General features: G+C 46.1%; 1 protein-coding gene across 3 annotated transcripts; it reads left to right on the top strand.

The window, feature by feature from the left end:
* Positions 1-211: 211 nt before the first annotated feature.
* On the top strand, positions 212-25,863 carry CDHR5 (cadherin related family member 5). Of its 3 annotated transcripts, none has more exons than XM_073347133.2 (15): positions 212-433; positions 684-859; positions 3,236-3,286; positions 3,669-3,761; positions 5,045-5,143; positions 6,377-6,487; positions 6,781-6,954; positions 8,398-8,488; positions 9,892-9,989; positions 10,963-11,169; positions 12,442-12,558; positions 14,651-14,723; positions 16,192-16,707; positions 21,696-21,862; positions 23,658-25,863. In XM_073347133.2, the coding sequence occupies exons 1-15, from the start codon at positions 301-303 to the stop codon at positions 24,207-24,209; spliced, it is 2,658 nt and encodes an 885-aa protein (XP_073203234.1). In that variant the 5' UTR covers positions 212-300; the 3' UTR covers positions 24,210-25,863. The 3 variants fall into 3 exon arrangements, with proteins under 3 accessions (XP_073203234.1, XP_073203235.1, XP_073203236.1); XM_073347134.2 differs by having other exon boundaries at positions 216-433; positions 16,192-16,410; XM_073347135.2 differs by lacking the exon at positions 16,192-16,707 and having other exon boundaries at positions 220-433.
* The last annotated feature ends 2,031 nt before the right edge of the window (positions 25,864-27,894 follow it).

The following is a 27,894-nucleotide window of genomic DNA, read 5'->3' as shown; positions in this document are numbered from 1 at the left end:
GACAACGTAACAGGTGCCAACGTCCACCCCCCCTCCACTATATTTATTTGGGGGTATTCAACACCAAATCCTAACGCAGTTAAAAATCCAGAGATCCAGAGCCAAGAAGAATGCGGAATTCACAGCTTATCGCATTCTGAGAACAGGAACCAGTAAATAAGTCATAAATAAGTTAAACAATAAAGCAGGGAGGCAAAGGTTGAAGTGCCGAAGGTGGGAGTCTGCTCCAGACATGCAGTGTTCTTTTCTTCCTGGGGCAGCGAATGGGTGAGCACGCTTCGGTGACAATACGGAGAAAAAATGTGGTGGATTAGATTTGTCCAAAGACGTGGGCTTCCTTCTGCTTCCTGCATGGCAGTTTCTAATCAGTTCCCTGCTGTTGCACTCCTTCTGCTGCTGCCCTTAACACAAGTTCTTGCACAGAGCACCACAGGTAAGTCCGCATCTGTTGAGTCCTACGAGCATGGAGGAAATTTTCCCCATGAGCAGGTTATTCCATAACAGCCTATTGCAGGGTGTCTTGCACCTTCCTCTGAAGCAGCTGGTGCTAGCCATTGCCAGCAACAGGGTACTGACCTAGCTGGACCATGGGTCTGATCCAGTCTGACTGTTCCAATATCCAAAGAGAACTGGCTGACAATTTTGTGCCAACGTTGATACAAATGATTGTGTGCTTTTTCCAGAATGTTCTGTAGGAAATGAGAACCCAACAATAGATGAGAATAATCAGCTGGGGGCTATTGTTACCACCATTACAATGCAGCCTGGTGTCACAGTAACAATTGAGAACTCACTCGACTCCGGATCGTTTACCATTATTGGCACAGAATTGAGTCTAACCAAGTCCTTGGATTATGAGGTAAGTTTTTATTTGGAAAAAAAGAGACAATTAGCAGATGAGTTAATATTGTAAAACACTCTTCATAGAGTACAGGTCACGTGAAAGGGACATGATCTAATACCTCTGACAGTCACAGCACAGCTGGCTTGTAAAATGGCGTCACCTTTTCCATTTTACTGACATTCGGTATCCTGAACAGGGAACTTGTATGCGTAAATTCAACCTTTTCTGCCCCCACCAACTCTCTCTTTTTCAAGGGAACACTGGGGGAAAGCCGACAGGTGCAGAGATAATAAGACAGAAAATATCATAATGCCACTGTATAAATCCATGGTACACCGACACCTTGAATACTGCATTCAGTTCTGTTCACCCACCCCATCTCAAAAACATATATTAGAGTTGTAAAAAGTACAGAGAAGGGCAACAAAAGTGATTAGGAGGATGGAACAGCTTCAGTATGAGGAGACATTAAATAGACTGGAACTGTTCAGTTTAGAAAAGAGACGACTAAGGGGGGATATGATAGAGGTCTATAAAATCGTGACTGGTGTGGAGAAAAAAAAGTGTTATTTACTCCTTCACATAACACAAGAACCAGGAGTCACCCAATGAAATTAATTGGCATCAGGTTTTAAACAAAGAAGTACTTCTTCATACAATGCACAATCAGCTTTTGGAACTCCTTGCCAGAGGATTTTGCGAAGGCCAAATGTACAAATGGGTTCAAAAAAGAATTAAATATATTCATGGAGGATAGGTCCATCAATGTCCATTAGCCAAGATGGTCAAGGAAGCAACCTCATGCTCTGGGTGTCCCTAAACCTGTAACTTCCAGAAGCTGGGACTGAATAACTGCCCTTTCTGTTCATTCCCTCTGAAGCATATGACACCAGCCGTTGTCAGAAGACAGGCTACTCATCTAGATGGACCACTGGTCTGGCCAGTATGCCTGTTCTTAAGTTCCCTACCCACAAAGTCTATTCCAGGGGTCCATAAGGTGTGTTGGAGAATATGGTGCAGGTTTTAAAGCAGAGACTTGTAACTGCATTTCAGTGGAGTTTGGATACTCCCCACGGCTGGTTTAATATCATACACATACATACACAAAATGACAACAGTCTAGAGCTGCGAGATGATTCTGTTCACCTTAGTGGAGTTCTAATTTGGAAATTGAATAGCAATTTAAATGGCAGAGTTGTTAACTATTTCACTGCCGATTATTTTAATAGCCAGCAAATGTGCCAATCCTAAACTGTCCCCCAGCAACAAAAGCCTCCAGCTCCTTCCCACCCTCTCAATAGTTTCTGCAATGCAGTCCTGCTTTTCCCAATGTACAAATCTGAAGCATATCGAACAATGAAAGATTTCCTGTAAAAACAGACTCTGTGGGGGACATTGTACTCATTGTTCAATATTAACCTCTGTTTAATTTACCTGGATCTGCTGCAGATTTTCCAGCCAGACTCACTGTAATGTGGGAGCAATGAAGGGGCACTCTAGCAGGGTGGATGTTAATTCTGCAGTCAGATAGACAGGGTTTTGGCTATGGGAACAGATGTAGCCATGAAGAAAGGAGCTGGACTGATTGGTATCTGTATAAACAGAAACCTCGCTGAGCATCAGCGTCAAAGAACTCTCTCTCACTGCCCCACTTTTGGTCTGGTCTAAACTGGGAGGGGGAGGGGGAAAATCAATCTAAGTTACACCACTTCAGCCTCATGAATAACGTAGCTGAAGCTGACATACTTAGATCTACTTACTGTGGTGTCTTCACTGCGGTGAGTCGACGGCTGACGCTCTTCCGTCAACTCCGCCTGCGCCTCGCACCCTGGTAGAGTACCGGACTTAACAGGAGAGCGCTCGGCGGTCGATTTATCGCATCTAGACTAGACCCAATAAATCGACCCCCGCTGGATTGATCACTGCCCGCCAATCCGGCGGGTAGTGTAGACAAGCCCTAGCATCACGCATGGGGGGGAAGTGTCCAATCCTATCTGCAGCTATGTAAATCTAGAGTAACTTCACTGAAGTCAATGGAATGATTTCACACTGACACCAGTGTAACGGAGATCAGAAGCTAATTGAAGGCCTGCAAAAGGAAGAAAGAAAAATATCTTAAAAAAAAAAAGTATAAACACAGCTGAAGCAAAGCACTTATTCACTAGCTTTATTTTAAGCATATACTTAAATTCCATTGATTTCAAATGAGATTTGTCCCTAAATCCCAACTGAAGTAAAAGGGATTTAAGCTCGTGCTTAAAATGCACAAAAGCATGTGCTCAGTTACTTTGTTGCATCAGGACTGGAGTGAGCCACACCTGAGAAGAATGTTGGTGCCACAATGGATGTTTTTAAAATGACAGACTTTTTGTTTCTGTTTTTAAAACACAGGCAGAAAATGTGTTACTAGTAACCCTGCTTTGCTGGAAAGGGGGTGTCGAGGTGAGTGTAATTTCTAATATGCTGCCATATTGCTAGATAGAAACTAGAAACAGGACACCATTCTTGGCTCGGATGTTAACTATTCACAACACATACCCCTTGTGAGAAACTGCTCATTCTCATGGTTAAAATGTTGTCTTCTCCTGGAAAGAGCAAAAAGAAAAAAAGAAAAAAAACAACCCACTGCCCATGAGATTTCAGTGCCATCATATCCAAATTCAAACCCAGGCCTTCATTCAGCCTACAGCCCAAATGCACATGTAGTCCAGTTCCAATTCTGATTCTCACACGGTCTTCTCAGCTCATGCCTACCAGTCAGTGCTGCTCCGAACGGTCTTACTTTAGTTGTGATTTTTCTCCCCTCTTCCTACCTCCCGACCAGGTCAATTCTGTGAATGTTGTAGTAAAAGTTGGCAATTTGAATGATAACAGCCCGTCATTCGAGGAAACAAATATCACTGCAAAGGTTCCTGAGGTAAGGGTTTTATTAAAGTGTTGTCATAATAAAGGGAAGATTACAGATCGGATCATTCCAATTCATGTGGGACTCTAATTTGGCAAGAGGAAAATGATTTATAAGCATGTATGAAACCTGTTCTCGTCCATGAAAATTAGAGAACTATGCTTCCTTGACATTTCAGGTTAGAATTACTGCCCGTGCAGTCAAAGTCATTTAAAACCTGACTGTCAGAAGTGCTGAATCTTTGCTGCTTCTGTTGACTTCAGCTGTTTTGTTGTAGGTGCTCACTACTTCTGAAATCAGTACTTAACCTATTTAGCCAAAATCAAAGCACACAGAGGAAAGCAAACTGAAGCCAAGAGTGGCACCCCTTAATGTGCAGCTCTCCAGGGGCTTTGTCTATGGAACCCACTTCTCAGTACACGTTACAGGTCCCCCTCTGTGCTGACTGTCACATTTCCTAAGGTAACTGCACCTCTGACCTCTTATGGGCAGCCTTGAGGGATCCCACCCAAATTTCGGGCCTCTGGTGGTCGACTTTCTTGGGGCAGGATCTCACTATCCTCTCCCTTCAGACCTATGCTGCAGATTTCTGCAATTCACTGTGATCACCTCAGCAGAACTGACTTGAGTTCAGCACCTGCAGTCCTGCTCTCTCAGAGGCAAGGACAAGGTTTATCAGCGACCAGCCAGCTTTCATAAAGCAAAGTACTATTTAGTCAGAACAAAAGCTCTGCACAGAGAAGACGCATCTTAAAAAAAACAGGCAGTTTATATTCAGGCTTAGCTACCAGGTGTCACCCATCTTCCACATAGAGAACCTGGCAGGTTTCAAAACACTTCAGGTCCTCTTGTGAGGCCTGCCCTTCTTGGTCACACTGATCAGAGGATAGGAACCTGTTGCAGCCACAGCTTGGGAAAACTTGACTCTTTAGCTCAAGCTACAGCAGCTCCTGCTTTTAGCTCTGGTTAAGTCCCTGGTGTGTCAGCCAAGATGGCAGCTATCACATCTACGCCAGGGAATTTTAGAATACACACTTCTGCTGGCACCATCTCAGTTCAGCAACACCAGTTCCGATAAGGGCCCTAGTGTAGACAATGCTCTGGGGGCATCCAGCATTTTTACCACCATGTCAATTAAACTTGGTCAGAGGTGGCAGTGGGAGGATTCTCTCTAATTCAAGAGCACTGACCCATACAGCACAAGGGGACTAGGAAGGATTTACCAGTGAGGACACTATATCCAGCATGTGACCATTTGCCAAAATGGAAAAATAATCATGTATATTTGTTTTGAGGATACAAAAGTGAATACGATCATTATACCCGAGAAGAGCGTAACTGCTAGCGACCTTGATCTGGACAACATACAATATGAACTTACAGCGATCACCCCGGTGAGTATGTTCATTGCAAAAGCATAGAACTCTTCGTTAGTGATTTACACTGGCACCAACTTTGAGACAGGTGACAAGTGGGACATTCAACAAGAGTTGGTTATTTCACCTGCTGGAGTACATGTGAGATTTCCAGAAAGATAAAGCAAGGACAGAGCAAGGAGGCACTAGTGAAACAGAGAAATCCATGTTTTAGATAATTAATTCTTCAAAAATTCACACTTAAAAATATATATTACCAGAGCACCTCTTCAGCATTAACATTACAGTAGTGTCTAGAAGCCAACACAAGGTTGGGGAAGAACTGTACTAGGCTGTACTACAAACACAGTAAGAGAGAGACCCTGTCCTGAAGAGCTTAGACTCTCAATAGGTCAGCAGACAGAGTGGGAAAGGAAGTACGATTACCCCAGTTTTACAGACAGGGAATTGAGCCACAGAGAGATTAAGGGATTTGCCCCAGGTCACACAGGAAGTCTGGAGCAAAGCCAGAAACTGAATCCAGATCCCCTGAGCCCCAGTCCAGGGCCTTAGCCACAAGATCAGCCTTCATCTTTAAGGATTTTGTTGAAAGACCAATGGATAATTTATATTCAGTTAAACTGATGCCAATCTTCAGTATAAAGGATGGTGTTTTGTCATTTTGTTTGTTTTAAGTTTTAATTAACAAAGGAATGGATAAAAACTTTTTTTCAAACAAAAAAAGAAGAGAATCATGTCAAGGGCAGATGGGGGTCAAAGTTCTGCATCAATTACACTTGTGAAACCTCACTGATTTTAATGGAGTTAAACAGGTGTAAATGAGTTCAGAATTTTACCCATCAGGTCAGATTCTGGCCTCAAAATGGTATAAATCAGGAAGAATGCTATGAAAGGCGCTGGTGTAAGTGAGAGCGAAGCCAAGCCTGTTATTTCTGACTACAGTAGAAAGCGATGTGCCAAGTTTTGCTCTCTGTTCCACTAATTTAAATCTGAATTCAGCCCTATGATCATTTTGAGAGAAGAATGTTCAAAATTCCACTAATGATCCATACTGAAATGCCAGAGATGATTCCATTTTACTAACAAGAGACCAAAAAGAGTTCAAAGCATCAACAGATGAACTATGCATGTATTTCTCCTATAAATACCCAGCCTTGGATGTTATATATGTTAAGCAGCTAACAGTATTTCAGAGTGTGTGTCTGTGATGGAGACAGCTATCATCCTTCCCCGCCCCCTCTTGTTTTTCAGGAAGCAACTGACTACTTTAACATACAAGGAATTAATAACCCAAGCATTTACTTGCACAAAACCCTGGACTATGACAAATATAAATTTATGCAGTTAATCTTGTATGCAAGGGTGAGTTTTATATGTGAGCAAAACATTTCATTCTTCACAGCTGCTATGTCCTGGTGGGTATTCTATCCACCAACATAGCTGTAATTGTCATACTAACAATAGTTACAGGGCTAGATTCTCAGCGTGTATCAGCTGGCATAGCTCCATTGGAAAAAAACAAATCGATGCAGCTACACTGATTTACATCAGTTAAGGATCCAGCCCATTAGATTTTGCAGGGGCTTCCGGGAAGGGGGTTCTAAGGTTGGAAATATGCCTTGCATCTAACAGGAATGTTCTGATTTTCTGTATAGGACAGGGCACCTGGCAGCGCAGATGGTAATACAGCCACTGCAACTATAAACATAGACATCCAACAAGCTGACACCAAACCGCCCTGGTTCCAACCGTGCACTTTCCTTAATGCGGATAAGAAAGTTTGCATCAGCAGCGGGTACATTGGAAGGGTCAACATCTCAGAGAAAACGGTAGGCAGCCCACACAGGAGCTTATGCTTTCAGTCTGTATCCCAGGACAGGTCTTTAGCATCACAGATATGGTCCAGGCCCGATCGGAGCAGAGGCCTAAGGCCCTGGTTCCTGGATTCACGTGATGTTGGAACCTCAGATTTAAATTACTATATTCCTAGCTCCCATCGTGGTGCAGAAAAGCTTGAAAACATGAGGCAGGCGTAAGTCAAGGCAGTGACTTCTCCCTGAGTCTGCAGCATAGTCAACAGGGAGGAAGCCAACTGGTCCTGCAGTCACCATCAGGGAGCAGACCAGGTCCATTCCTTGGGGAAGGGGCTTGCCATATTTGGCAGGCATCCTGCCACCCTGCCTTTCATTGCTGGAAGCATGGAGGGGACCACCCCTCTAGTTCACTCCTCTACTGGGGTGTAGGCCATGGGAACAGCCCCAGTGTCGGGGTGTGCCTAGGGCTTCAATCCAGCCCTCAATACGGTGCCCTTTCTTTGAAAAAGTTGTTTGTCTGCTTAGGAGAGATGCCTGCTGCTGCACCCATGTGATGCAGCCTGTATCTATGCCATCACCATACTCCATCAGACGTCCATCAACATTGTTGCTTGAGTTTACAGCACGGTATTACCATCCTAAGAGAGATGAGAGCATTGGCATAGAGTCAGTGTGGATGTGCTTAGCAAAACAGTTGCTCAAAAAGCCCTTTGGGAAATTAAGGCTTTGTAATGCGAGCTCCGGTAACTCCCTCTCAATAGTGAGGGACGATAATAATGACACTAGAACATCAACTCTGAACACCTGTCTAGCACTGATCAGCTCAGTTCATGAGGCGTTTGGAAAATCTGTTCTGAATCAGATACTGGTACACATTGGTCTCTCTCTTGCCTGAGGACGGGCTGCAGGACTGGACCCTTTGTGGGGTTTGCTCAGCTTTGTTCCATGAGACAGCTCTTTGCATGTCTTCACACCCCACACGGAAGAAGGTTACAGTCAAACATGGTTTGTTTTCCCCAGCAACTATTTGAGACTATGGTCAGCAGAATAATGCATGTTGGGGAGGCTGGGAGAAGACTGGTTACACTGAACAATAAGTCACCCTCTCCCCCAAGGATCATGCCCAGTACCAGCTGTATCACTTAGTCATGAGCAGGCTTTTGACGCCAGTCATAAATAAGGACATGTCAGTGCAGTGGCAAGTCTGAGTCAACCACTGAGACTGAAAATTCCCAACAGCAGAGGGTTCATTGCTTTTGATGCATACCTAGAGCAAGGAAGGAGCTACACCACCCCAAATTCTATTCTCTGTCGTCTCTGTTCTGCAGTAGTCAACCCCTGGCAATAAGCATTGTGTTTTCCAGTAACAGAGTGCACGTGAGCTAAGTATCACTTGGATTGGAAAGTTCTGCAGGCATCTAGTGTCTTGTTTTTAAGAGTCTCGCCTTGTTGTTGCAGACTGAACCACTGATCCTAAAACCTGGGCCCCTCTATGCCATCGACCCTGACTACACTTTGAATGAAAAAATAGTGTATAGCATTGTTGATGGTGAGTAAAGTTCCTATCTTCCCAAACATTCATTTCCCATTGGTAATATTGTCAAGTTTCCCTCACCAGTGGGGGGAATCCTCAGAATTAATATTTAGTCACAGCAATATAGCTCTAGATCAGAAAAATAATTATTGCAATTAATTGCCTGTGTTCCTGTCGTGTCTAGAGGCCCCATCAGGATAGAATTAGGACCTCCATTGTGCTAGGTGCTGTATAGACACATAGTGGGAACCTCATAGGTTTCTTGTCTCTTTAGACTGTAGAGACGGGGAGAAAAGGAGCAGCACATCACTACAACCAGAGCTCAGCGCAGTGTGTTTGTTTGGGGGGGGAGGGGAGAGGGAGAAGCTCTTTTCTGTCAGCTGATACAGATCTTTATCCTAATGGCTGGGGCTGACTTTCTCCATTCCAGTCACACTGATTCCAGCTAGTCTTCAACCTGCCTGAACCAAAAATTCCTGAAACCTTCTGTGTTTTCATTTTTAGTTGAGAATTTTGTATTCGCACCACTGGACATTGCGAAAAGCTCTGACTGGGATTCCATGCGTTAGTCTTGATTTCAAAAGATAAAGGCTGGACTATAATCAGCTGATTTCTCCATGGTCAAACAGCACATTATTTCAGTCAACGTTTTTTTGTTTTGTTTTGTTTTTTTTAAAAAAAGAGGTCAGTTGATTGACAAATACAATTCGTCCATATCAGACAGATTGTTAGTTCTCTGATCTTTTTAATTTGTTCTGTAAGGCGTGGCCTAGCTGCATACCCATATGGCAGTGCAGAACTGAGTAGGGAACATGATGCTGACAGTGAGCAACGTGTCCCACTGTGTTGTAAAAAAATCTCTTCATTCCTTCCCAAGGCTTGTGTTGTCACTAAGGCACTGGAGTGGGACCCAGGAGACCTAGATTCCACTCCTGGCTCAGCCCCACAAACTTCCTGGGTGACCCTAGCCATGTCACTTAGTCTCTCTGTGCTTCAGTTCCCCGCATCGGTAACATGAGGGGAGCACCTCCTTTGTCCTTTTAGATTGTAAGCTCTCTGAGGTAAGGACTGGCTCTTACTATGTAAGTACTAGCACAGTCGGCCTCATACATCAGCTGGAGCCACTTAAGTGCAACTTAAATAAGAAGTGTCGCTCTCTTACCTCCGGTCAGGCTTGCATGTGTCTTCCTGTTGTTCTCATCAGGCTGAATCTACGCTTTGAGATAACACTGTGTCCATGTTACGTGTCCCCAGTCCTAAAGCCTGGCAAGGGTGATAAGGAGATGATGTCATGGGTTGCAATATCCGAGGTGCAAAACACATAAGCCACAGCGAAATCTCTTAAAGCTCTAGATACGTTTACTAAAGTATCTCTTATGGTCAACACTAGTCCCAATTAACCTTCCCATTGTCTTTAGGAAACAAGGACGATGTATTCTTATTGGATAGTGATACAGGGAATATAACGATGAACAAAGCAGCAAATACTACAGACATGTTCATTTTGCGTGTCATGGTAAGTCTATTGACATTCCAGAACCCCAGGTCTCAGCTCCAGAGCTTCTGGCCAGGAGGACAGTGACTTTACATGTGCTAGGAGTCAAGGAAACCACAGTGCTTCGGCTTGTGATGAAGAGTAATTAAACACAGGATTTCTTCTTGAAGCATCCAGTGTGCAACAGGTGTCTGGAAACGGGTGTTATCCTGCCTTGTTCCTACAAGCAAAATTCCTGCTGGGATTTCTTAGTGGGAATTTTGACCTGCGTAAAGATGACTGGATTGTGCCCTCAAATCAGGATGTAGGAAGCAACCTTAACTGAAGAGCCATCCATCTGGGTTAAAATTATCATAACTTAACAGAAAGGACTAGTGCTGGGGACTTGGGCATGATCTGTGTGGGCACAAAAGCAGTTATTTAGTCTGCCCACATGAATAAGCTCCATTTTCCAACTAGAATATAATCAAAGGAAAGTCAAGAGTTTTAAACCATTTTTGGGGAAAAAATATGTGCCAAGCTCTAGATTATCAGGCTGTAAACACAGCTGCTGGTGAAACCTCTTGATGTTATGCAGCATAGCCATGTCTGCTGGCTTGGATCATCCTATCCTAGTAATATTTGGCACTTCTGTAGCCCTTGGCATTGAAGAATTGAAGGCACTTTACATATATAAATTAAGCCTCAAGCACCTCCCATGTGATAGGTGGGAAAATTTTAGGCACAGGAAGGTTAAGAGACTTGTTCAAGGTCACAGAGAAAGCCAGTGGCAGAGACTGGGCTAGAACACAGCAGTTCTAACCATCAGTCCCCTGCTCTAAATGTTAACTTAGTCCTATCCCAGCCTCCCATCATGGGCCTCATCCAAAGCCCATTTGATCAACAGAAAAAAATCCCTTTGACTTTAATGGGCTTTGGATCTGGCCCCACATCCTCTTGTGTCTCACCAACAAAGGGAATAGTTGTGTGTCTGTATTGTCTCCTTTCTCTATAGGCCACCCAGGCCAACAATGCACTGAGATACTCCTTCAGCACAGTAGAGATCAAGGTCATCGCTAAAAGTAGCCACGCACCATACTTTGAAAACTCCAGGTACACAGGGACGGTGTCTGCCGGGCTGGCCACTCTCAGTCTGGTCATGGACTCTAAAGCACCTTCAATACCCCTGAAGATCTTTGCAGCTGATGACGACTTCCCTAATGTAAGGAACTGGAAGGGTTTGGTCTGTTACTCTACATACTTCATGCGTGGATCTGGATTGGGGGTGGGGGATAGGAGGGAAGGGTTTGCCACTGACTTGAGAGGCAACCAGATCAAGCCCATCGAAAGCTGCTGATGGCATCCACTGTGACAGGGAAGCCCAGAAATCCCAAGTCCGGATCTCATAGCCTTTCAGTCTCACTGCAAGGCCCATCATTTCCTCAGACATTGAAGGACGGCTCAGCTTGATGGGGACATTACTGATAGGAGCAAGCGAGGATAGGTATTTATCTGTCTGCAACAGAGTGATTGATCCTGGGTAAAGAGAGGAGATTGACAGTTTTAATTGGCGTAAGGGCAGCCAGGAACACAGTATGGGTACCTGTTATGCTGCACCCTCACCTCAGGGGCACTCCCTCAGGCTTGGATGCAGCATTGCACAGGGTGGGCTTTGTCTCTCTTGCACCCTTTGTTGACCATTTTTTCAGGCCTGTGATGGCCTGTCTCTCTCCAAGTCGTCCATGGCCTGGCCCTCCAGTCAGGTCTCCTCTTAAGTTCAGCCCCCTTCCTCTGCAAGTCCAAATAAATACCCACTCGGGTTCCACTGACGTTCACTGCTTCTTGGCCCCTTCCCTCAGCCCCTCCACAAAATTTCTCCTATGCTGCTTCCTTCTAGCAGGTCCCCTGCTCAGGGATCTCCCTGCTCTTTGCAGGCCCCATCTTAGGCTCCCCCATAGGAACCTACCCTAATCCCTGTGGGCCTTCCAGCCTGACTCCCCCGGGCCCTTCCCAGAGAGGGAACTCCCCTTGTTCTGGTCTCCTCTCCAGGCTGAGTTCACAGCTCCTTTTAAATCATCCTCGTTCTGGGGTCTATCACTGTAACTAAGCTCCATCGCACCCAGCTGGGATCACTAATTCACTGCATCACCAGTGAAGCTGAGGGATAGCTCAGCTGCTCAGCCTAGCTTGCTCTAAAGGGCCAGCCAGCCTGTGACAGGAACAGGACATATATAGATGGAACAACATACAGAAATACAGCAACAATTACCCCAGTCCAGAAGCCCAGCAATAGGCTTATGCAACGTTTTTATCCCATTTAAACCTTCCCAACAGGATTCCCTTGTGCTGGTTCTTTGCATGGGAGTGAATTTCACCCTGAGGGAACCATTTTTATAGGAGTAAGGATTCCGCTCATTGTTATGGGCAACAATTTCTGGGAAAACACAGACAGCCAATGCAGATGCTTAACTCACTTTCTTATCTAATTTTTCAGAAACTCAACCCTCAGATCACGTACAGCATTCAAAACAGCAGTGATTTCACTGTAACCAGAGATGGACTTGTCCTGACAAACATAATGCTGCAGTCAGCCACAACTATAACAGTATTGGTATGTCATCTTTCCCGATAGGCAGAGGATAGTTATCTGTATTACAGTAGCTCCCAGAGTATCTGGGGTCCCCGATCAGAGCTAGACACATCATAAAAATGACAGCCCCCACCCTAGAGACCTTACAATAGAAACAGATGATGAGACAACAGCTGGGGCGATAGGGAGCTCAAGGTAATCGTGATCATAGAGCAGAGGTGGGCAAACTACGGCTCAAGGGCCACAGCTGGCCCACAGGACCGTCCTGCCTGGCCCTTGAGCTCCCAGCCAGGGAGGCTAACCCCCGGCCCCTTCCCCGCTGTTCCCCCTCCCCCGCAGCCTCAGCTCGCCGTGTAGCCAGCGCTCTGTGCAGCGGGGCTGCAAACTCCTGCCAGGCAGTGCAGCGGTGTGGCTGGCTCCAGCCGAGCGGCGCAGCTGCCAGACATGCTGCTCTGAGCAGCATGGTAAGGGGGCAGGGAGCGGGGAGGTTGGATAAGGGGCAGGGGGTCCCAGGGAGCCGCCAGGGGACAGGGAGTAGGGGGCAGTTGGATAGGCGTGGGAGTCCCGGGGGGCCTGTCAGGGGACAGGGAGGGTTGGATAGGGGGTGATGTCCTGGGGGGGCAGTCAGGGGACAAGGAGCAGGGAGGGTTGGAGGGGTGGGGGGTTTTTAGGGGAGCAGTCAGGGGGCGGAAAGTACGAGGGGGCAGATAGGGATAGGCACAGCCTTCCCTATCCAGCCCTCCATACAGTTTTGGAACCCCGATGTGGCCCTCAGGCCAAAAAGTTTGCCCACCCCTGTCATAGAGCTAACATGCCTGAGAAGCCTGTAAAATACAGGACTGTCTGCCAGAGCCAGTCAAGAAATGGGTTTTCCCTCTCACCCATGGAAAATTTCAACGAACACACACACACACACACACACACACAAGTTTTCCAGAGTTTTCGGTAGAAAATTTCAACTTTTCATTTAAAACAAAACAAAATTTTCAGTTTTCCAATGAAAAGTTAACAAGTTTCAAAGAAATCAGACATTTTTCACAAAATTTTTTGTTTAGTCAAAAATCCAGTTTTCCACAGGAAAAAAATTGACAGAAAGATTTCAATGAGCTCCGCTGTCTACTAATCATTGTAAACCTGGTGTTACATATGCACAGAATTTAACAAAAAGAAAACAAAATTTGTCTTCTTGGAAGACTTTAGGACCCAGCTAAAAGGTTGACTGTGCAATTAACACTGTTCGTATCTACCAGGTTCCCATTTAGGATACAGACCAACTCTTGTTGGGAAGATGAAATACTAAGGGACTCATCCTTGGTGGATGTAAATCAGCATCAGTGGAGCTGTGCCATGTTCCAACAGCTGAGGTTCTGGAAGTTATTTGCAATTGTCGTAACAATGTTAAGAGCTCTCTTTTGTGTAGGATTTTTCCTCTGAGCTGGCTTTTTCCGAACGATCATGCACACAGAAGGGTTTACACAAAGAGGGGCAATGTTTCTTAAAATTAAGAATCTGCCTTCCGTAGACCCACAAAGTCACCAATGACTTAACTGGGAGCTACGTCCAAAAGGGACTGATGAGAGATAAAGACTTTTGCTGATTTGGTATATGCACCAGCTGTGGGGACTCTGAAATCCTCTGATAAAGCCTTTTGTTTTTTCCCCCCTCTGAGCAAGAAAGGGGGCTTATGCTTTTGGGTTTTCTTAAAGGATAGATCTTTTTTGTCACATTGTGTATCCTTCTGCCAGTGCCAGATTGTTCCCTGCTGTATTTCTGGAGGAAATATGGTCTAGTGTTGAAAGCACAGGACTGGAACTCAGGAGATCTGAGTTCTGATTCCAGATCTGTCAGGCTTCCTGCGTGAATTTGGGCAAGTTAGTTTACCCCTTCATGCTTCAGAGTCCCCATCTGTAAAGCAGCAAAGAAAATGCTTCCCCACTTCATAGTTGCAAAGGATGCTGCAAGGATTGTTATAGAACGTGTATAAAGCTCTGAGTGCCTCAAGCGGGAGGTGCTGTGGGAGTGTACAGAGTACTATTACTTCAGGGGATGTTCGGAGAATGAATGAATGAATGAAGCAAGCAGCCAATGTCATCTCCTTCTCATGTCTGCATAGGCCACTGCTACTGATGAGGAGAGTCTGCAGGAGGCAAACACTGTGATCACGGTGGAGGTCACACCTTCCACAGGTACGCTGGGCATCCCATTGTTTTATGGTTCTCAAAGAGTTATTTTACATTGCCCCAGGCAATCTAGAGAACACAGATCACACATTAGAGACTATGGTCCCAATTCAAAGCCTATTCATATCTCATAGGAGGCTCTATTCTATTCTCCAGCTAGAGCACTCCAAGTGTAGCCTTAAAACACTCACAGCAGCCTCCCCCACCCAAAGTGCCAGGGATTTAGCCTTTGACAGCTCACTTTCCTTTTCCCATGTTTTTTATACATGTGACTAGAGCTAGGATCATGCTTCGTTGTACATACAATGCTTCATTTTATTGGTCAGAATGAAGAGGGGTGCTGAGTGTTGGCAAAAGTGAGAGTCACAAGGGTACCTTGCTAACGGGTTTTTCCTAGTTTGCTTAAAAAGGAGCAGATGGCAGCTGCTCTTATCTTTAAAAAAGAGAAGGGAAGCCAAGAGGTCCCAGCATACTGTGCTTCATTTTGATCCCAGCAGCCTCCTACTCAGGTCAAGATGGAACATTAACTTCTGGGATCTTTAGCTCTTACTAATATGGAGCTGTGACTCATGCAAAATAGGATAGCCATAGGGCAATGCATGGAACTCTTCACGTGGCCCCCTGGCCATCACAGAACCTCTTTGGAACAAGGTAGTTTGTGCCTTCCATACTCATTAGCAATTGCTGTTGGATAGAATTTACACTCAATCAGATTTGAAAGCTTGATGAGCACCTCGTAGTCTGCATGAAGGCAGACCAATATTGCATTGCACATTAAATACACGGAGTGGGTCAGAAACCCCTGGCCACCTTGCCAAATATCCTTCTTGGTTTATATCCTACTACACCTTGCAGAATGTTGCAGTTGATATCCTGCATTACCTCACCACTATAACAGTGTTTGGATAACAGCAGCAAAATGGTGCTTAGACGTGCACAGAAAGATACAATAGGCCAAGTGGCAAAAAGTTTTCCTGAAAAATGTCCATTATACTTGAGGACACACCCATCTGTGTGGGCAAACACCTGCAGCTTCACATGCAGACAAGAATTTGCATGTGCAAAAACAGGAGGAGTCCCCTTATGAATGCAGATTTGCCCGCACTCACAAATATTGCTGGTGCATTTCGGAGGCCCTTTTAAAATATGGCTCCACAAGTCTTCTGCTGATTGTTAAGATTCATGCCAGTCCTGGACTTGAGTAGGTTTTAAAATTCTGCCTGCCCATGAACATAATTCCACTTTTAAAGAGTTGCAAGGAGGGAGAAGTTTTAGCTCCTTCTCCTCCAGCCAGTAGAACACACACCTTTCTTGGTTATTTATATTGAAACTTTATGGCTTGTTGTATCAATCGTCACCTGCTTTACTTTTGCTCTGTTCTGATGAATAAAATGTTTTGCCATTGTCAAAAATAAAGTAACATGAAATTGTAGCTAAAAGTTAAACACCACCTCGGGTACCTTTGGGTCTCCAGGGACAACAACTCTTCCTACCTCTACCACCACCACCACCTCCGCTGCTGCTGGGACAGGAACCACCACTCCAAAACCTTCTGGTTCATCATCAGCTTCACCACCTGGAGTAACTAACACGGCTTCTACATCCAATTCAGGACCCATAAAATCCACTTCTTCAGTGAACATGACAACCAACAATGCTGGCACATCTGGGCCCACTGGAAAGCCTGTGACAGGTACTCCCTCAGGCTCACTTATCCCGCCTCTTGAAACCACAACACAGCCTGCTACCACAAAGTCTTCTACCAGCGCAGTATCCAGCATGCATCCAGTGGGGTCTTCAGAATCCGGAATCACCAAATTCCCCATAACAGGAACAAACCCAGGTGGAACTGTTCAATCCACTGCTCCGCCATCTTCCCCATCTGGTGGGCCCAGCCCTCCTCTTACATCAACTCTAGTAGCAAGCAGATCTCCGAGGCCATCAGACCCTGTGTCTTCTCAAACATCCTTCACAAACAGTCATCAAACAGGTAGATAGATGTGTGTGCTACTCAGAATCAAGGCGTTCCCCCCCCCCGCCCCACCCCGCAATAGCTCTGCGCTCAGCAAATTCAGTTTAATTCTCGCTGTCTGTTTCTGATTTGTCCTCCTTACGAATGGGAGAGGTTTCCAAGGAAGTCTCAAGAACTGCTGCAGTATTGATGACTCAGTAGGATGTACTCACCCTTTGGGATCAATATTCCTCAACATAGCAGTATGCTATTGGGGAACACTGTGCTACTGGAGATAGCCCTTTTTTGTGGTGCACAGCAAGGCTCTGACCACTTGGTGTCATCAAGGTCCCATGGCACCTTTTGCAAGAGAAGGGGGGCTAAACCCCCATGTCCTGGGGAAAGCCCAATCTGGATAATTACTTTTTAGTGCCTAACTAAAATCCCAGTGCAGCTTTTACTGGATACAGCATTCTTCTTCACTTTCTGTTCTCAAATGTTGCTTGGTATTGCCCTGTGCTGTTAAACTGCTGTATTCCGAAGGCAGCTGCCTTTCAGTGTTGGGGAAAGGGACTCCTGTGCCTATTTAGTTTGTAAATTGCTTTGGAATTCTTTCAGATGAAACCTGCTAAATAGATTGTGACTTTAGGTACAGCCCTTTGAAGGCAGTTAAGTGTAAGGTGCTCCACCCCAGATGCAGCCATGAAGGGCATTGTGGCTCAGAGACCCCTCTCCAACTCAATTCTACCAGTACTCAGGAGGGTAGCACTTCATTGCTGCTGACCAGAGCTGGTCAGAGAAACTTTGATGGAACCATATTCTGTCAAAAATCAAAAAACACTGCAAAATCAGATACATTTTGCCAGTTTTCTGAAAAATTTCAGTTTCTCATTTTTTGGTTTTCCGTGTTTTAGAGTGAAGAACTAATAGGGATTTTAAATATATATATATATATATATATATATATATATATATAGTGCCACAGTACAGAATCTGTCAGAATCCATTCTAAACATCACAAAGTGTGAAGACTTTTGCCCTGGATAAGTCAGGCAGCAGGTCCTCAACCGGATAATGACTTATTTTCAATGTTCTGTTAAGTGGTTCTGGATCACTGCAAATCCTCAGTTTACCTGGAGATTCTCTCACCACTACTAGGCTGCCGATCCACTTTGAGCTAGTTTCAACTGGTGTAACGATGCCTCTGAGCAGTCTTGCTTCTTTTCAGACTTGCCAGTTGCTCTGTCAGTGGATTCATCAGGCTAAAACTCTGTTTAAGAGATCTCACAGGCAGCATGTGGGGATGGTTTTCTAACTTCAGCTTGCCCTTTAGGTGCCCATCTTCAAATATGGCCTTATATTCTGTTAAAATGCTGGGCAGGGCCCTTACTGACTGTTCTTCCTCCTCTCTCATGCAGAGGATATTCTAGCGTTGTACTACAATCCAATCCACGGCTTGCACTGCCCTGCTACCTAGCAGCAGCTGGTGCTACTGTGCATCAACTAGTATTGACTCCAAGCGATAGCCATGAAACAGGAGACGTTTTCTTATCAACAGCCTGCTGTTCTCAGAATGACCAAGTCCTGGTGGTGTACAATGAAACCACATTTCTCCTGTCTCAGATTGCTATGTCACTGTTGCTGGGATTACATTTGCTGCTGGCCCCACAATCCAGCCGGAATCAAATTGGTCATTGAGCTAATAGCTGAATGGCTGACCGCCTTCTTTGTCAGTGCACATAGATAGCCTTTGGATTTGCTGAAGTCACACTGCAGACATACTTTTCTTCATTGGAAGCCTCTACATCCACAAATCGTTGCATGTCCTGCTGCTTTTCTTTCTTTCCAGGGTCACTGCAGCTCGGGGACAAAGTGGTTGTGTTTCCCACTCTCCTTGCAACACTGCCCATTGGCTGGGCAATTTCTTTTTTCCTTGTTATGTTGCTTTGCGCAGTACATACGCTGGACAATGATGCCTACGCTCTCAATCCGTCTGTCTCTGTCCTGCTTCCTGAGTCTGTGTATTTGTTCTGCACTAATGGCTATCATGGTTTTGATCTTTTCCCTGGACAGTTCAGCTGCTCTTGTTATTTGGAAGCCTTTCTCTAAGGTTAGACTGTTTTCCCTTCACAATCTTTCCTGTAAGCTGGAATCAGGTGTGCCGCAAACGACTCTGTCTCTAAATCATGGCTACAAAGTTACATGTGGATGCCAGAGTTCTCAGCTCTGTAGTGTACGCATCTATTCTCTTTTCGGCTTCTTGGTTTGGGGTAAAAAAAACGATCACCTATCTCTACAATCTCATTCTGCTTGAGACCCCAGCACAGAAACACTTTCATCGGCTGTTCCAGTGTCTCACTCATGTCTCATCCCCAAAGAGGTAGTAAAAAAAGCTTTATCTTCTTTTTCTCATAGTTATTTTCCATGGTCAGCTGTGTATATGACTCAGTTCTTGCTTCCACTGCTTCCCTGCTCGTGCAAAGATTTGTGTGTGGAAATCCAGCTTTCCCAGTCCCTCCATGCTACCAGATTGCTCCATTTCTAGGTGCTGCTTCGTTTGCGTGTTAATCATACTCTCTTCTTTGCTGTGGTTCTCACTAGACTGACTGCTGTCACCGTGGTTTCACGTACTGCATTCTGGGTAACAACATATGAGGAGTTCATGTTTCTAAAACTAAACTGGCTCTTTAGTAAGAGAACTATTTGCAGAGGTGCTGTAGCAAGCATTCTAGCCATGTGCACCCAAATGGGGTTCTTGGTGCCTTCTCCAAATTTTTCCCTCCTCCAGCCTGTGTTTTTCTCCAAGATCCAGGCTAGAATGGGTACCTCCATTTCTGGATGCCCAGGCTTAGACTGATGGGGCCTTATTTTCAGAAATGCTGAGCTCCTCCAGCTCCCAATGACTTCAGAGGGAGCTGCAGGTGCTTCAGCCTCTCTGAGGGAAAAAGAAAAACACCACCCCACCCCCTGGCAAGTTATTAAGTGCCAAAATTAGGCCAACATTTTCAAGTCTTGGTACCTAAAGTATCTAAGATTGAAACCCCAGAAACTGAGGTACCCAAACATAGATGTGACTTTAAAAATTTGGCCCTTCGTGTCTATTTATCAAACAAACAACATACTGGTAACTAGGCAAGGAAATGGTTTTACCGCTGTACTAAAAATATGTTGGCTTGGAGTACTTAAAGTGACAGAACTATTGCCCTATTTTCCTGTATACACAGTATATTTCAGAGGGCCAAGTCAGCACTATCAAAGGCAAGGAGGAATGAGCCAATAGGCCTGTTCTGGATCTAAATGCTCTGACTCCTATCCTCAAGGCTGTTCTTTGGTGTCAAGGGATTTGTATGCCAAGGACCGGAGTGTACTTTAAGGGTGTGAGCCAAAGTGCATTGAAGAAGTCAGTGGGAAAGTTATAGTACATTTTAATAATACTCAACTTATGGGAGGTTGATGCTGAAGTACACTTTAATTCCTAGGACATGTGCACCAAAGGGATAACTTCACACCCACTGACGTCAGAAAGAGTGAAGTCTTGCATCAGTTCTACAGACTGCATTTCCCATCACTAATCATGGTATCAAACACAATTAAGTAGTAAAATTTCATACAAGTGCCAGTCCTTCACTGTCACGTTAATAATAAACAGTTGGCAGTATCACCGGCCCAGGTAATATTCAAAGTCCACAATTAAAACATGCCAGCAAAAGGGCAAAACACGCTATTAATTATTGTGAAACTTGAAAGAAATTGGTTTACTATTCAAAATGAGGATGGAATAAGAAACAAATATTCCTAGAGGTAAGCTAAATAGGTGAATCCTCTGAAAGTATAGTACTGTGTCTCAGTTTTGATGCTGATTCTGGTAAGGGCTTCTTGTACCTGCTAAGTGCTGAAAGTATAACACAAACTTACAGCCAGGAAAAGCTGGCAATTTGCCATAGGCATGGAATATAAGAATCAGAGTGAGATGCTGTCATCAACGAAGGATTAAAGACACTTTAAAATAGTGCAACTTAATGCAACTCCCAAGTCAGTCACTTTCCTCTGCGCTTTACTGCAGCATAGCAACAAGCACAATGGCCAGTATAGTAGCTTTTATCAGCATGACAGCTGTAATATGGCACAGTAAGTCCACCAGTTAATAGACAAGAGGGTAGAAGGTGCTTCTCAGATCCCACTGACGTCAGTGCAAATTGCAGCCATGTAACAGAGATCGGAATGCTATTCTGGTCAAGTTTTTATTCCCTGTTTTTACTTGGCCCCAAATCTCTGGGCTAGAACGCTGCACAAAGGATGCCTCATTTTTCCACTAGAAAACAAACAAAAAAAATGTTTTCTTTTGCTGGTGGAAATTTGTGAAGCAAATATTGTCACAAAGGTCTGCTCTAGGAAACACCACTGTTTATTTGCTCATTCAGTTACACAGTCTAGGCAGTGATAAGCAGGTACAGGGATGAGAATGGATCCTACTTGCCTTTTAATCATTTGAAACTTAAAGTAATAAACTCCAGCCACAATCTGCCTTCCCACAATGGGTGTAAACTTTTGTCTGGCACTGTACAGAATGTGCCACAGACATGTTTGCTAAGCCACAGGTACTGATCCCCGCAGCACTGGGCACCTCAGCTCCCACCTCATTCAAGGTCCAGGATGAGGAGCTGTGATTAAGGAAAGGATGCTCTGGGGGTTAAATGTGGTAAGCCAAATGTCAACACAACACTCCTGTCCCAGTCCAGCAATTCTTTCTCAGGAAAAATTCCCCATTTGCTTAAATGGGAAAATCACCTTTGTAAGTCCCAGCCTCTCCATTCGGTGTCCTTCCAAAAGCCGACGCCTCAAGCACGCCACTGCAGTACACCCTGTCAGATTAAATGGGTCCGTTTCCTCACTTGCACTCTACAGGAGAGTTTTCCCCTTGATCTTAGAAAAGCAATTTTGTCTTCTCCTCCTCCAATCAAGTCTTGCATGAAAGGCCACCTATAAGTGATTCTGAGAAGTGTAACATCCATTTGTTTTCCTCGTAGGTACAAAAGACGCAAGAGCTAACCTGCAATACACTGCACAGGACATGGCTGCTTTAGGCGCCACGTTGGCGGTACTTCTGGTAATAGCCTTACTGTTGCTTGGATTGATTGTCGGCAAGCATTATGCAAACACAATTAAGCATCTGGTTGGAAAAGAGAGCGACAAAGTAAGTGGTTAATTTGTAACTGTTTCGTTTCAGGGTTGCCTTAGAGCTCGGAAATGATGCCTTGGCATAAGGGCCAACTTTTCCTTTTCCCGGGGGATGCTCCACCCCCATTCTGCCCCGCTCTTGCTCTGCCTCTTCCTGTCCCCTCCTCGAGGACCCCTGCCCGCCCACTGCTCTCCTCCCTCCTCCCCCATCCGCTGATTGGTGCCACCGTTGCTGACCTCCTTTCCCCCCCTCCCACATCAGCTATGGCTGGTGGGTGCTGAGCACCACCCATGGAGTCAGCACCTATGTGTCTTGGGGTTAAAGAAAGAACCAGGGTGCTGGGATATCCACGTTCTATGTCCTGCTGTGTGACTGTGACAGGTCGCATGGACCAAAGTTTAAGCGTCGCACTGAGTATGCAGGCCTCCATTTTTTGGTGAGCCAAACGTCACGCACTGTCACAGTCATTATGATTTGTATTGCCATAGCACGTCGAGGCTCCAGCCCCTCTGCTATGCACTGTACAGATATAACAGCAGGATGACCCATGCCCCAGAGAATTCAAAGAATAAGAGGCCAGACAATAGGTGGATTCAAAGAGATAGGAGTAGGAACTCAATGGGAGCTGCAGGTGTTCAGAACTTGAGAAGTCAGGAACCCAGAAATGGAGGACCCTAAAAATCAGTGGCCTCTTTTGAAAATGTTGGCTTTAACGTCTTTGGGCTTCCATTGTCTCCATCTGCAAAATGGCACTAATACTTCTGTTACAGGAGTGTCAGGAGGGGAGATTCACTAACGTTTGTAAAGCAAGACCCTTAGATGGAAGGTGCCTTAGAAGTGCAAAGTATTAGATACACTTCTTATGGGTGTCCTGTGACTGCAGCGGTGGTACTGAGAGATGCATCAAGTGCCTGCATCTCAGGTGATTGCTGCAAGCCTCTGAGATGAGACATGTTGACCCAAGTCAGGGCTTCCATAGGAACAAATGGGCCCCAGCAAATGCTAATAACACCTAAACGGAGTAATGGTGCTACTGGACAATCACTCTGCCAGGAATAAATGTCCCAATAATTCACCAGGCTACCTGGGGTTAGGAGCAGTTTACAAAAAAAAAACACTCTCCCTCAAGGTCTGATGGAAGAGGGGAGGAGTCATGGAGGTGAGGCTGCTGTTGATTAGTTCACTGGACTGTCTTGCATCCCCCCCACCCATCCTTAAACAAATCGAGCTGTTCTGAACTTGTCCTTTCCCATAGGGCAGGGATGGCCAAACTGTGGCTCACAAGCCACATGAGGCTCTTTTACTATTAAAGCGCAGCTCACACAGCCCCCCACATCCCCCTCCCATTCTCCACCTACCAGACTGGGGTGGGGGAAGCTTGGGACTTCTGCCTTGCAGCGAGGTGGTGGAGATCTCAGGGCTTCTGCCCAGTGGGATGCACCTGCCAGGGCTCTGGGCTTCAGCAGGAGCTGGGCTGAAGCCCTGAGCCCATGCAGGCACCCCCTGGCTCTTGGGCTTTTGAAGATTGTCGTATGTGGCTCGGAGGGTCAGTAAGTTTTGGCAGCCTTGCCATAGATTGTTTGATTCAACTTTTCTGATGGTAGAAAGGAAGGGAGGGGAAATTACATCTCAAAAGTTACCACTAGGGTATCGCATGCCTCCTGTCTGGGCCCCCTCGACAGCCTGATCCTCAGCTGGCAGCAGGGGTGCAATTCCACTGATGTCCGCAGAGCGGTGCCCGAGCATTTCATTTCTCCCCCCCTCTTTCCCCCCCCATCATGAGACATTTCTGCTCTTGCCATTCCCCCAGGATCCCCTTGAGGATTTAAGTAACCAAGGCTACCAAGATGATGAAAATCCTGTTTGGAGCACGAAAGACAATGAATCGCTGAGAAGCGACACTTTGGAGAACGGTACCCCTGTCGGGCAGCAGCCGTCAGACGGCTTCCTTCCTCTGGAGCCCAGGGTGGAGAGCACCATTGCAACAGCTTCCGCTGCCACGAAGGGTGGGGAGGAGAACAAAGAGGGAAAGGACACAGACAGCAATAAAGAAGTGAAATCTATCCTCACAAAGGACAGGAAGACAGTGGACGATGGATACAAAGCTGTGTGGTTTAAGGATGATATTGATCCAGAGACAAAGGATGATGTTGTAGTGCTTGAAGACCAGGTTGACAAAGAAGATGATAGTGATGGGGACGGGGATAGGAATGAGGAGGAGGAGGATGAGGAGGATGAGCAGGGCAGTCAGCACGGTGACCCAGTGGTGTCCTTCATTCTAGAGAGAGCTCAGCTCCAAGCAACGAATGGGAACCTCAAACCTGACCAGGATGCAGACACAGAAGACGACATTTTGTTATAGGCTCAGCAAAATGAGTTTTGCCAATCTGGAAACTGTGGGTAATTTGAAGCCACTTTTCTAAGGGTCCCAGGTTCTTTGTGCTGTGAGAGAGACAGGCCTGCTAGCAAACAGGTGGCTGGCAGATTTCACGAACATACTCTCCGTGATCCCCTTCTGCCTTCTAGTGTAAACAGATTTTAAGGCCAGGTAGGACCATTGTGATTATTTAGTCTGACCTTCCTAGCACAGGCCATAAAACTTCACTCAATGATGCCTGCACTGGGCCCAATAACTTGGGGTTAAGCTAGACCATCTCCTTCAGAGCTGATATTGATTTAAATCAAGTATCTTCTTACTCCAGAGGAGAGTCCAATCCACAGTTCCTAGCTTCAAAGGCCAGTGCCTTACCTATTAGGCCACCGGCACTATGCCCAGGTCTTACTTCAGCCAGGGGGCTCCAAAAATACTTCTGTTCCCTCTTTCCAGTTTTTCTGAGGGGCAATCAGGAGAACTCTTTGGCAGTGATCTAGATACCCTTAAGCCTCCCTTCAAATGGCTGAATAGATGTGAATTTCCTATGGCTTTCTCTACAGATGAACCCCTCCCAACTTAATTAGTGGGGAAGTTCCCAGGGACAACTTCAGGTTTTGCTTCAAAAATGATGCAGAGAGTCCATTTTAATTGGTTTTGACATGAAACAGGCAATTGCCACAGAGGTTTGCTTTGAGGCTCATTTAAATCCCAGTGCTAGTTACACCACTGAGGCACCACCATTTAGTGGCACAAAATTAAGGGAAGTACAGGTTCCCACTGAGACTGAATGAGCCTCATTCACCCGCCAGGTAAAATTAACAGCCTCCCGCTTCACTGCAAGCTCATTCTGCCCACAGAAGCTAGAGAGCATAGAAACAAGCGTAGTGGGAAATACCATTACATTTCCTGTTATTAGCATAACTTAGTCATTTCCTCCCTACGCCAGGAATGTTTATTTACACAAACTGGTAACACTTTAATGGAGTATTTTATTCTTTATTGTTTTTAATTTAAGACTTGATTCTTCTTGCGGGGACACCGCTGTGATATCAAGGCCATTACTCCCGATTTCCACTGGTGTAATTTAGAATAGGAATGTGACCCACTGTGGCTTAGCGAGTCCAAAGCCAGGCCCCAGTCCTGCAGACGTTTAGGCATTTGCTTACATTTATGCGTGGGAATAGTCCCAATGAAGTCAACAGGGCAAAGCTGGGCCTCATCCAGCATTTTCCTAACCATGAAGACCACAACGAAGGATTAAACCTATTAATTTACAGAGGATTTCAGCATGCGCTGCCGCTGCCCGCAACTACTGTAAAGTAGCCCTCTGCTTTGGTAACCGTATTGTACTTGGTTTGTTCATTGATCTGATTTACTGGTGGGGCAGAAGAGGGTAAACTCTCCTTCACAGAGCCCTTTCCCAAATCCACAGGGACACTGGTATACAAATCTCTTCAGGGGGAGTCACACCTGGGGCCAATGCGAGGAGACCTGGGCCACGAGTTAGTAGAAGGCTCCTTGTTTCATATTTAGATGATGATCAAGGTGGGTTTTTTTATGGCTCTCTGATCGCTGTCATGCTAAGCCGAATGGACCACATGTGTCTCTGAAATAAAGCTGTGGCATCCAGGAGTGCGGATAAGATTGTCATCTTTATTTCTTGGCTCATCACGAGGCATAGGTATTGGCCTTTTGTAACCCTATCCCATGGCAGGGCTTGGTCCCCACTGGCTCCAGCAGCTACATTTAAACCCACAATAAAGCAATAGTGATCTCTTGCCCCAGCAGGTTCTCTCTGCCCCTTAGAGGAGGAGAGCAGAATAATCTAACATCATTATCAGAACCAAACCGAACTGGCCTAGTACAGTAGCCAGCCTGAAAGCAGATCAGATCCTCCCAGAGGGGCAGGGAACCAGCTACCATGGGATATGTTAAAAACCTGCAGACTTCCTGCTGTGTTCTATGGTTTGGCTTCACAGAAGCTTTGTTTTTCCTTCTCCTTATTGTCCTCCTCTAGTACCCCCTTTATGCTGCCATGAACCTTTCTTCACTGTGGAGGGGTAACTACACCATTGCTTCCTTTACGGCCCATCACTGCCTGTCCTTGTGTCAGCCATTGGCAATCCCTAACTAACAAGGTGCTTCCAGACTGTGGAAGCAGAGAGTCTTGAGTAAAGGGATCGATTCTTTGGGCCAGATTCTCAGCTGGTGTAACCCCACTCCCAGGGCAGCGCAGTACTTCTCATGAGGACCGCAGAGGGGGCTTAATAGTCGACTCGGAGCAGGTCCGAGGGAGGCTTAGCAGTCGTCCCCCCTGGGCAGTCAAGGGGGGGAAGCTTAGTAGTCGTCCCCCAGGAGATCTGGAGGGAGGCTTAGCTGTCATCTCCTGGGCGGTCCAGGGGGGATGCCTAGTAGTCATCCCTCGGAGAGTCGGGGGGTAGTGGCGGTCAGCATCAGGCTTTATCATCAGCCTCCGGAGGGCGAGCATCCTCGGACACGAGGCAGCCACCGCTGAGAGGCAGACTCCAAGGCTGGGAACGGAGCGCCGAGTCTGGGGGGAGGAGGAGGAGGAGCAGCTGCGGAGGGGAGAGGAGGGGGTCCCAGGTCGCCACCTCTCAGAAGCTCGTATCCCAAGCTGAGAAGGGAGCGCCAAGGTCGGGTGGAGAGGACCAGCGGGACTGCCGTCCCTCGGTTCTCGTGGGGTCGAAAGGCTCCCTCCGGCGGCTCAGTCCGGGGCCCCCGCGGAGGAAGCCAGGGAGGGGTGGGGGAGCCGGAGCCCGACTCCCCAGCCCTGGGTACCTGTGAGGCTCGGGCTAGGGGCAAGTGGCCGGGGCCCCAACGGTCGGCCTAGGTCAGGCTGAGAATCGGGTCGAGACCCCTGGGGAAAAAGGGCCAAAAAATTTTAAAAGTCTCCACTGGGACACCAGGTCGACCCCTGGGAAGCAGCCAGACGTTTTTGTAAGTCCCCTCTGGGACAGCAGGTCAACCCCAGGGTGACACCCGGCCCCGAAAGCAAACCGGCCACCAGGTCAACCCAATACATGCAATGGGTTAATCTGGTGGCCAGAAAGTTATGCATCACGGGCAAGGCATTAGCAGAGCAGGATTTCTGGTTTATTCCACTTGTTCAGCTTCCTATGGTATCAGGGTTTCATCAAGATAAGTCTGTTTTTCTAGAGTCCTGACAGCAATACACAACCACACCTATTCCTGAGCTATAAACTTGGGGCAAATTCTACTTTCACTGACACTACGGGCTTCAGTGGGGCTACTCCAATTGACACCAGTGTAGCTGAAAGCACAACTCCATTTTAAGATGCTCATCGTCATCAAAAGGCAGAACAGAATCTTACATGTATTGATAAGCTGGGGTGCAAATTTGGGGCAAAATCCAACTTATTTACATCAATGCAACCCCACTAAAGTCACGCAGACCAGTTGTCTTCTGGACTTTGTTTTCATCTATCTCCTCTGGTCTTTATTAATATCCCTTGGTGCTACTGTACTTTGGCTGCTGAATCTTTGTGTTTGAATGACCACACCTGGGTTTCCATGGAGCAGCTGTCTTGCAGAGGGTGGGAGTTAGACAAGGAAGTCTCTGTGGCTTAGAATACATACACAGTTTATCAGATAATGGAGGAAGCCAAGCATTAGTTCCATCTGCATAGAAGGA

This window comes from Lepidochelys kempii, chromosome 6 (genome assembly GCF_965140285.1).
Source record: "Lepidochelys kempii isolate rLepKem1 chromosome 6, rLepKem1.hap1, whole genome shotgun sequence".
In the NCBI taxonomy this organism is placed as follows: Eukaryota; Metazoa; Chordata; order Testudines; family Cheloniidae; genus Lepidochelys; species Lepidochelys kempii.
This window is presented reverse-complemented; position numbering and strand designations above follow the sequence as displayed.

Excerpts from the sequence above, each read along its gene's own strand:
- CDHR5 (XM_073347133.2), top strand. The coding sequence starts at position 301 with ATGTGGTGGATTAGATTTGTCCAAAGACGTGGGCTTCCTTCTGCTTCC. Across the intron at positions 5,144-6,376 it reads AACTTACAGCGATCACCCCG|GAAGCAACTGACTACTTTAA; the intron begins GTGAGTATGTTC and ends CTTGTTTTTCAG. Across the intron at positions 9,990-10,962 it reads TGTTCATTTTGCGTGTCATG|GCCACCCAGGCCAACAATGC; the intron begins GTAAGTCTATTG and ends CTTTCTCTATAG.